Here is a 10588-nt window from a genome sequence, read left to right as displayed (position 1 = left end):
TGACGTGTTTGTATGAACTGGAGATAAGTCATATTCCTACTTTTTTAAAGTAATGTAGATTATCTCAGGGCTAAATAGGCCTAAATCTAAGGTATCTAATGCTATGGACAATAACTAATTTACCGTAGTACTTTCCAGTTTTAAAATGCTTGAGTAGTTATCTAGTTCTTCTCTTCATCATCACAGAGGGACATGTTGTACCCTTTTATAAAGTATCTGACAGTTATATTTACTTGCTACTTACTTTAGTTTAGAGCGTGTGAATATGAACACATTTAGACAGCTGGTGGCGCTGCTATATTTACGGAAAGAAAACAGAATCGAAACCATAAAAGAAGTATGTGTCAAACGGAAACGATGTAACGTTTGACGGAAAGCGCAAATGTTTTAAACACCCGGGTCAACAACGGAGAGCGGGGTTTAACCCTCTCTTCTTCACTAAACTCGCTTTCGACTCCACACAGAAGTGTTTCCACCCGCCGCGTCACAAAACGAGCTCCCACCGTGACGTCACCTCGGAGAGAAGAGTTTGGGCTGTTGGTGGAAAAAGAAACTAACAGCTTAACCGAAAAAGGCCACAAATAATCACAGAAATCTGAGCGAACACATCAAACTACAAACATGTCTTCGCTAAGAAGTAAATCCGCGCAGGACATTAGCGACCTTTTGGATGAATACGGAATAAAGCACGGGCCTGTGGTCGGTGAGTGGCTCACGTTTAACGCTCACTTTGCGCCCGTTTTTGAATCCCCCTTTACGGCAGCTGACTTCACAGGCCTCCCCCCTGCGCGTGAACGAACTCTTCTGCCGTAATACGGGTTCAGTTCCCGTGTTTTTCTTTCTACGCGTCGTGTTCGTTATCTCTCTCATGACTTGTTCTTGTTCGCAGACTCCACCAGAAGTCTGTATGAGAGGAAGCTGAAAGAGGCCATGGCCAAAGGGAAACCATCAAAGCCATCATCTGATAAAACCTACTACAGAGAAGAGGGTCCTTCTTTCTTCTAACTAACGCCTCCACTTGAATACGTTCGCTTTACGCACACACAAGTACACACATATACCAGAAGTCTAATTATAGATCATTGTACATTCCTCATAGTGTTACTCATTTTCTCCAAAGGATTACATATACGTTGTCCCAAAATGTAAGCAATATAAACCAAGATATTCAGACTGTTGGTCTCATAACCGTATAACCTTGTTGGGACCCACCCGGAGAAAGAAAAAAGATTACAAAAAAACATTGGATAAGTAAAATGCTAAAGGCCAAAAACAAGATCAGAGTTATTTTCTCAGACTTTAGAAAGCTCCCTTCAGAACAGAAGGCATTATATATGTTTTATTAATACACTCTGTTGAGTGTCCCTTTTTAAAGTGAGGAAGACTATGTAGGTCTTTAAAAGATCTACATTTATAATATATAATATGTTGCCATTATAACTGAACTGATACAAACTAATTATAAAGTTTTATTTTTTATAAAAGATACACGAAACCAGCAAAACTGGAAACATATGGTGCTATTGTGTTTTAATTAACAAGAGAGGATGTTGGTCAGGTGGTCCACCACGACCTGGATGAGTTCTTAACTGAATTAATGACGGATGTCTTTTGTTAAAGGTGGCAAAATATACTTGGGTAGCAATTATTGTACTTAAGTAAGTAGTAATGATGTCATAGCACACTTGCGTTGACATTTATCCTGATGTTTGTTTTCATTTCAGAGGAAGTCACCTATGAGTACAGGACACCTGTAAGTAAATCTGTCCATGCTGTTTTTAGTTTTAATATTATTACTCGCCTACTGAATAAATAAAGATAAATATGTTATGATGACTGTTGGTAAAAATGTCCTTTTATGGGGAATTCAACAGGTAAATCTATAACGTATAAAGTCATTATTATTGGCTTTGAGGTTGAGTACCCCGTGTCAGAGATTTTGTTTGAAGACAACAAATACAAGTAAATTATACTTGTAATATGTATACAGACCAAAATCACACATGTCTATTAAATGGGACTGCCTGCTCATTTGTGTTATAATCTTATTGAGGAGGGGTGTCCCATGGATGGGCCTGAGATACAAATATAAATGAAACGTAATGTAAATAAAATGCAGGGACAGTTAGATGTATGCATTGTTTATATCAACACTTGTAAAAGTTCACAAGTTCTTATCGCTGCTTCCCTTGTTGCAGGTCAGGAGTGAAGGTGCAGGAGACAGGTCAGTACTCTTACACGTCCTCTTGTCAGCTCCAAACATTTGTTGCTTTTCTTCTATTTCAGTAAATCAAATTGAAAAATAAAACTCTAACTTCGGGATTACGTTCCTTCTTGTCAATCTAGTGGCTCTTACATGAGGCCAAGACCTCATGTAAGAGCCACTAGATTGGAGTGAGAGGGAATTTGAACATGAGTAAGTTATACATGTATACATCTTTGCAGTAGTTGTTGTCTCAGTTGGTGAGACGTTTCCACACATGTTCTGTTCTACGTTGCTCTCCACAGGCAATCCTACTCAAGCTACTCAAGGTCAAAGCCTGAATACAGAGGACAGAATTCTGTTGATGAGTAAGTGTATTTATACAAAGTCAAATAGTGTCATCAGAATCTATTTCGATTCAAATTTCCAAACTAGTTTGACACCTTTTTTACTTTACTTAAAGTACCGTACTTGACTATTTCCACTATTTCATACTCTACTATTTACTGCATTTATTAGACAGCTGCGGTGACTGGTTACTTTAAAGATTAAGATACAAAATGTATGAGCATTTAAAATATGATGTAGTGTTTCAGATTAAACAATGAGCACCACCTCGACCAACTGCAATAGTAAAATGTTACGTACACATTAATGCACCAGTAATAATAATTGAATAATTTAAACTATAATTGCAACACTCACTTTACTGTCGACATTTTAAGTATATTTTGCCAAGTAAGTGTATGTCCTTTTTCTTCAGCGGTATGTTCAATGTGGGACTTTTGCCTGTAGTATAAAAGTAGTATTGAATATGTAATGGAAGATGTTCTATGTCTATCAGGAAAGGAGGAATGAAGTCTCTGAAATCAAAGTTGTCTTATTTCTTGCAAAAGGAGAATTATGACACAGCTACTAAGATTCAACATTTGAAAAGGCCTCATGCTCATTTATACACACCTGAAAGTTACACCCTTTTTTAAAGAAACACAACCAAAAATCATGAGATGATAATGTAGGGCTAGACAGTATCTAAACTAGTCTAAACCAGCTTATGTTTCTGCAAAGTAAGCATATTTCTCACAAACATAATTTATCAATTCTTAGCAAAGGTTAGTGTGGCAGAATCATAGAAAACGTCTCTCTCAAGCACATTGCGATTTGTTCTTATCTATGTCAGCTACGCAGGCCCATTGTCTCCTTTGGCTCTGTGACCCTCAGTCACTTCTGCTTACATCGGCATTTAGACATCAAACAATTCTCTATGCAATTTATGCTCCACCTTTGTAACATAAGCAATGCTGTTTTGCCATCACAAATTATGACTTATTATTATTTACTTCTAAAAAGGTGCAACATACGTGATTCAGACCATGATATAACAGCAACAAACTATTATCTATGTACAGATATAGTGGAGTCATGTCTACCTGATCAGAGAATGAAGTCTCTCTTGCTCAGCGTGTTGTAATATGAGCTTCTCCTTTCCTGCCTCACCCGGCTGGCTGCTCTATTTGTGCATGTTTGTGCCCCAGTGGCTCGTTCACAGCACTGCTATAGCTGATAACGCCGTTGTGCCTGGTGGCGTTATGATAGAAAGCACCCAGCACCCGGTTCCCCCTCGGGTAAACACTTTAGCTGTTGTTTGTGCTGTAAGCACCGTTAGCTGAGAGCCGTTACACGGCAATAGAAATGCTCCCAATCTCGTATATTGCACCTTTAATTAAGTAAAGGATCTAAATACTTCCTTCCCCACCCATTTATTCTATAAATGGAGAAGAAAAGCCCAGCACATGTTGCCCAAGGTGATAACTTCTTATTTTGTCCAACTAAAAATCCAGAGCCAAAATAATGTGCAATTTACGAGGGTTTAAAGCAATTAATTGATAATCAACATTGATTGTCCCACAGAGGGCCGCATCGCAATGATGTTCAATTATAATTTGAGGTCAATACATTTATTCTCTTCATTGTTACTTAACCCAACATTGTTAGAACCGTGATAACAGACGCAGCATTATTTTTTAATGTACTCAAGGATCATTTCCTTTCCTTTCAGGCCTTACATGTACGACACACCGTCGACTTACAGAAACTCCTTCATGAACTCGACACCCATGAAATCTCCAGATGCTCCGAAGACACCGAAGTCGTCTCGCCTCATCCCACTCTGGGTTCAGTTTGCTTTCTTCCTGGCTGTGGCAGTCTTTCTCTACTTAGTTTTTTCAAGTATGGAGACAAATGAATCCCTCAAAGGAATAGAATGATTTTTTTAGATTCATGCTCAGTTTATGGGGATACTATACATAATTGGGCATTTGAATGTATTTTGGTTAATGCCTTTAATTTAGACATTGCTGAGATTGGGCTTTATGCAATATTTTTGTGCTTTATGGTGGCAGTTTACTTGCTTGCTTATGTTTATTGGTAAAATTGTCAACCAGCATACTATATGACCACTACTAGAAAAGATGAGGATGCCACTCTAAAAGAACATATCACTTAGAAATACAGAGAAGCTTTCTTCCTTTTACCTGGATAGTTTCAGTGTGATCTGTTGAAGTTTTTGAGATCATCATCATCCACAGCATGGTGCACCCACTGGTGATCTTCTTTCAGGGCTAGATATTTTTATGTTGACTGAGGTTTTTTTCCACATAAAGACAGTAAATGACGGTTAATGTTGTTAGCCTCGGTCAATTAAATATACAGTACGTCTCAGCAATTCACAATGAATCTATCTGCATGAGAAGATCACACTTTTTTTATCCATATCTTGACGGACAATATCAACCCAACTTCACATCAAAATTGGACACAAATCTCAGACTTCATCGGCCATTGTTTAAATTTGATATCCCATTAAGAGAATTGTAATTTTACCACATTTTAATAAACTTTTAGATATTTCTTCTAAAATATAAATATATATATATATATATATATATATATCTCAACGGCTTAACTCGTCACAGTGCATTAATCAATCTACTGTTCAGTGTCAAAAGTGCAACAATGCTTCCATTTGTCAGTTATCACAAATTATTAAAAAGTACAGTTTTCAAACCAGCTGTAATACAAGTGCCTAAGTGGTTTTGTAGGAATAATTGGGATTTGTTTTTTTCAGCGTTTGATAAGTCACATTTTATCTTGGGTAAAAATATGAAATGTAACTGTTTATACAAGCTGTAATGACATGTTTGTGTTTTGTTTAAGTAGAGATATTACACATTTATATTATCCAACTTTACATTCAGTAGTTTGATGTGATGTGTTTTGTATTACTATTACATAATTCAAACAATTAAAAGAGTTTGCATATGTAAACATTTTAAGTGCCTAGTAATTTATTCAAAAGCAACAATAAATGTTTATGCAATTGAGGATATAGAAATTATATTATGCATTATGTTAAAAGACGTTTCCTTTTTGTGTAGTTCAATCTGATGCGAGAAATCAACCTACAGTTCATGCAGAAATATTTGTAGCTTGTCAAACAAAACTCATTGAAGCCAGAAGTCCCAACAACAGCACGTTTTAATCAACTACAGCTTCCATTAACTTAAAGTGCAGTGATCTACATATTGTAAATGACATAAGATGCATTGGGTTAGACTTAAAATACAAAAACATTTTCTAATCCTTTAAGGATCATTGATCTGGAGAAGCGAGTACCTAATAAGATAGTTGAGCCAGTCTTTAGTGTTACTTGGTAATAGATACTAAATTGCATTAAAACAGACCGGAAGGATCTGCATCACATTTTCCCCAGTTTAACTTTTCGTTGCAGTTTTCCACTCCATAAATCTGGTGTCATGGCAGTAGCCAAATCTGAAATCTAGCTGAAACCCCTACATACATTGAACTGGAAATAATCTACACAGTCAGTCAGTCTTCTGTGGCTTGTAGTTTACATCTCATCATAACAGAAGGCGTTAAAGCAATCACATCCATTATTTCCCAGCAGTATCACTAGCCTGAAGTTAAGCGTTATGTCGGTCTATGTTAGTCCAATAAAAACTGCCGGATCCAGACTACTGAACTGGGTCCAGGCGATGCCTCTTTCCAGAAGTGGATGGCAGACTGAGCTGTTTGGTTCCGTGTCTCTTCTCCTGCCAACTGAATCTACCGTGAGCCCCTCGACTGTCCTCTCACGTGTGATTCTGCTTGAAGGATGAAACAAAATGCTTCACTTTAATGTACTAGTGTGGCACAATTAAGAATACGGCAACAGACAATGACAAATAAAACATTACAGTGCCTATAAAGTATTCTCCTTGCAAGTTTTCATTGAAGCAATCACAGTAGATTTTTGACAATCCTTTGTCAAACGGGCTACAAAGTCATCTATATTAATTACCAAAAAAACATGTTTCAACTTTCAACCCCTTAAATGGGACAAACCTGAAATATTTCTGGTGCGGATTGATTTTTTTAAATGGACCTCACCTATGTGTGGTCAAGGGGTTTCAGTTAATTGTAGTATTAATAAACCTGTACCACTTGTCCCACAATGAAGATAAAAGAGCACGATAAGGATAGGCTGGTACAATAAACATCAAATTAAATCCCCTTTGTGTTATTGTTAGAAAACATGAAAACTTCCAAGAAGCATAAATACCATTTTATAGGCACCTAATGTGCAAAAAGACCTTCAATACCTTCAGTGATATGGTAGCCTGCATACCCCGTCATAGCTTGTTAATTGATAAGGCAACATAAGTGTTATCCACACCTGGAGGCAGAAACACATCTATTAGTCTGGGCAGACATACAGGATGTTATCGAGAGATCCCATCTCTGTCTAAAGGAACTTACAGGTTCTGGTCTCTCGCTCCAGTTCAGTGGGCTTCTTCTCCTTGTTACACAGCACCTTGGCCACAATGATTATCACGATGACAGCTACAACAAATGTCAGGCCGGACACAAGCCAGCTGATCACCATTGGACTCAGTACTGGATCTGGGTCTGAGGATGGGAGGAGAAGTTACATACAGGATGTTTTTTTTATCAATGGGATTTCAACTTCTGCTGCAGCTATGTGATACAAGTACAGTCGAAAATGAGAAAACACAAAAAAAATCTGTATTTTTTTTAAAAAGCACAACACATGCTATTCTTTACCTATGTTACTGATCTTTAATCTGTCTCTATAATATTATCAGTGTCACCTCTGATGGCGATAGGCAAGGGCTGGCTTTCTCTGGAGACAAAGGTGCGCCCACCCAGCTGGACCCGATACAGGCAGTAGTAGTATCCCTCGTTGGAGCTCTGGGCATTGGGAAAGGTGAAAGTGACGTATGGGGTGAGGGCAGGTAGGGACTGGCGCACTGTGCCGTTGGAGCGGATCAGACGCAGCTGGAAGGAGCCTCCAGGGTACTGCTGCGGGGTGGAGCAGGTGATGTTAAAGTTGTGGCCTTTAATGACGGAACCAGCCGGGGCCTCAGTGGACGTGTTGTACCAATGTTGGGGAGTCAGGAGTTCCACTGAGATCATTCAAAAAGGAATTCAAGTGGTTATGGGATTCAGGTTAAACTCAGATGTTAATCAAGCAAAATATTTTTTCCTTTAAACTCTCCTTTTCGGTCGAGTTATAATATAGATTGTTGCTAATAAATACCTAGTGAGAGTCATATTAACAACAAACAAAGCACGACAGTTCAGAGTAGCCGTGATAATAAAAATGTGTAACAATAACCTAATGTCAAACGGTCCACTTGGAGCTTTCACCAGCATCTCGCAGTCTTTCTGAGCAAATGGAGCCGGTTAAACGTAAACTATTGAGATTAGTATTTGGTGACACATTATGTATATTACATGTTACATGCTGTATGTTAGAAGTAAAGAATGGAACGAGCACTGGTTCAACAGAGTTAAAACACATAAGATGTTGTGGTTATGACTCACCAACAGTGATGTTTATTGAGTTGCTTGGTGGGGAGCTCAGCAGCTGAGAAGGGAAGCCGCCCATGATCCTGTACTGACAACTGTAGCTGCCCTGGTGGAAAGTCTCTATGTCGGACAGTGTCAGCTCCACTTTGGTCTGGGTCTGGTCCGCCCTCTGTGTAACCAGTGGTGTAGACACTCCATGCTTGTACAGGTGGAAGTCACTGAGGTGGTGACCCAGCAAAACATTGCAGGCGAAGCGAACAGCCTCGCCAGGAGAGAACACAGTGTGAGGTGACAGGAGGGTGAGGGTCGGCATTAAAAGGGTGCCTGTGAGTAAAGACAGGGAAAATCACAAAACGTGAATTAGATTGTGAAATTATGAAATGTGAATAAGGGTAGTGAGTTATCGCAGACAAGATAGGTCCTCAAGTGATTTTTGAAGGCAGAGTGGGATTTGGCTGAGTTTGGGAACTCAATCCACCACGGAGGGACCATACAGCAAAAGGGTTTGGATTAAGATTTCGTGAGTATACATTTTAATTTGTATGCATAAATGTCTAATTGGTCACTGACCAGAGAGTGTCCTTTATGAATCAACCCAGCAGAAATCACTCAACCATCTCACACTTGGTGGATAAAATGCCTCAACGGAGTAGGCTGTCACCTGAGCATTTCACCCCTGCATCTTTCTCGTGGGTGCAGTAGGCGTTACTGTGAAGGACAACAGCGCAGCGCGTCAAACTGGACTCATGTCCGGAGCACTGGACATGCCGCAGCCAGATCTCTCCACTGCCTTCACCAAACACTGCACCATGAAGGGCCAATTCTGCTAGGCCACAGCCCAGCTCCAGGCACACCACATCAGCCTCCCGGAGGTCCCAGCCATGGTCACACACAGTCCCCCACTGGTCATGGCGGAGTACCTCAACTCTGCCAGAACACTTGTTCTCCCCATCCACTAGTCTGACCCCACCTGTGGATCAAAGAGAAATCACTTAGACACAGAAAATGTGGGAGCAGCTATGGATGCAGCAGGTTTATCAATCCCAGGCATACCAAAAGCAGCAACTCCATCCCACAGAACACCCAACAGGCCTGTGAGGAAATTACAAACAAAAAATACAGATTAAAATCCATTAAATATGACGGCAATGACTAATGTTCAGTCGCTAATGTATTAATTACACAAGCTAATATGATCCAATACAATAGTGCTGCATCGAATGCTCCCTTTATCAGTTTGTTTATGAGAAGTGTCGATTCAACTTTATAGTAATTTTGAAAGGTTTGAGATTTTTACAAAACTTTATCTTGATTACCCTATTTAGCTATGGCATGAACTAAATGTTATAACACCCCGCAACACAATACAACAAATCAACAGCACCACAACCAAAGTCTCCAAAAATAACCACAGCTTTGTAACAGCGCCCCTCAACAACACAACACTGAACATCATAAGTTCATGAGTAACATGTATGACAGGCCATGTCACACTGCTCTATTTGAGATAGTCAGATGGACACAATAAACACAATGTTAACTAACGGGTTCACAATTAACGAGCTACGAGCTGCGAGAAACTGATGACTCCTAACATTAATAGTATCACAATTTCAAGATACAATTTCGGAAGTCGTAAATACGAGAAGCACGTGTTTACTATACAGTGTAATGAACTAACTTAACTAGCTAACTAACGGAATTGTGCTAACTTCAGCTCAGGTTAAGTTATCCTGTTGCATAACCACATGAACGTCAGCTGGTCCTGCTTCAGAGCTAGCTGACAAACACGCTTCCCCCGCCGTTACCCAACTTGTACCTGTTAAAGGGATATGGAGGAACGTCAGCATGGCTCCCCTCACCCTGCCATCAGTGCTAAGGGTGGGAAGGGTGCCAGTTGTCGTGGTGACGAGGATGCAGACAGCCGTTGAGATTCTAGTGAAAAAGAAAACGTCAGCTAGTTAGCTTGTGTCAACCCGTCGAACTAACGGACGTTCAGCTAACAGCTAGCTAACAGCTAACGGCTACGTAACTGAGACTACCTGACTCCAAAGACTTTATCGATAACTGATCGATACTAACTCAGCGGTAAACAGTCTATTCTTGTCACCAGAATAAAGTGAGGATGCTGCTGAGTCCGACTGGCTGTCACCATTAAACCGTCAGCATCGTTGTGAAAGTACAAGCACTCACCGTTAGGCCGCCATCCTATCAGCGACCCGGTCGCGGTTTCCGGGGCTGAGCAGAGTTCTCCCTGCGGCAGACAGAGGTCACCACAGCCGCAGCGCTGCTCTTTCCCACTGGTTTCTCCTGGGAGTCACTGCTCGGGAGAGGGCAGTGCGATCACCGACAAGGTCTTTGAATGCAGCATATGTTAAAATGATTCACTTGATATATCCAACACACAATAGGCCTATCTTACATGAAGTAAAGGGACACTGCTGCATTGTGCAATCTGAGAATACAAATTATGTATTCCTTTCCATTCTCTCT

General features: G+C 40.0%; 1 protein-coding gene across 3 annotated transcripts; it reads right to left on the bottom strand.

Annotated features, from left to right (window-relative positions):
* Nucleotides 1–5722: 5722 nt before the first annotated feature.
* Nucleotides 5723–10560, bottom strand: si:ch211-150o23.3. Of its 3 annotated transcripts, none has more exons than XM_034536887.1 (9): nucleotides 10289–10560; nucleotides 9915–10030; nucleotides 9149–9187; nucleotides 8757–9065; nucleotides 8111–8419; nucleotides 7375–7689; nucleotides 7022–7171; nucleotides 6865–6938; nucleotides 5723–6369 (listed from the first exon to the last, which is right to left on the bottom strand). In XM_034536887.1, exons 2-8 carry the CDS (start codon nucleotides 9943–9945, stop codon nucleotides 6895–6897), a joined length of 1197 nt encoding a protein of 398 aa, XP_034392778.1. In that variant the 5' UTR covers nucleotides 9946–10030; nucleotides 10289–10560; the 3' UTR covers nucleotides 5723–6369; nucleotides 6865–6894. The 3 variants fall into 3 exon arrangements, with proteins under 3 accessions (XP_034392778.1, XP_034392779.1, XP_034392780.1); XM_034536888.1 differs by having other exon boundaries at nucleotides 5723–6366; nucleotides 10289–10423; XM_034536889.1 differs by lacking the exon at nucleotides 10289–10560 and adding an exon at nucleotides 10138–10269.
* Nucleotides 10561–10588: the final 28 nt, after the last annotated feature.

The sequence above is a fragment of the Cyclopterus lumpus genome, chromosome 7 (assembly GCF_009769545.1).
Source record: "Cyclopterus lumpus isolate fCycLum1 chromosome 7, fCycLum1.pri, whole genome shotgun sequence".
NCBI classification, from domain to species: Eukaryota; Metazoa; Chordata; class Actinopteri; order Perciformes; family Cyclopteridae; genus Cyclopterus; species Cyclopterus lumpus.
Note: the sequence above shows the minus strand (reverse complement) of the source record. Positions and strands in the feature narration are given on the sequence as shown.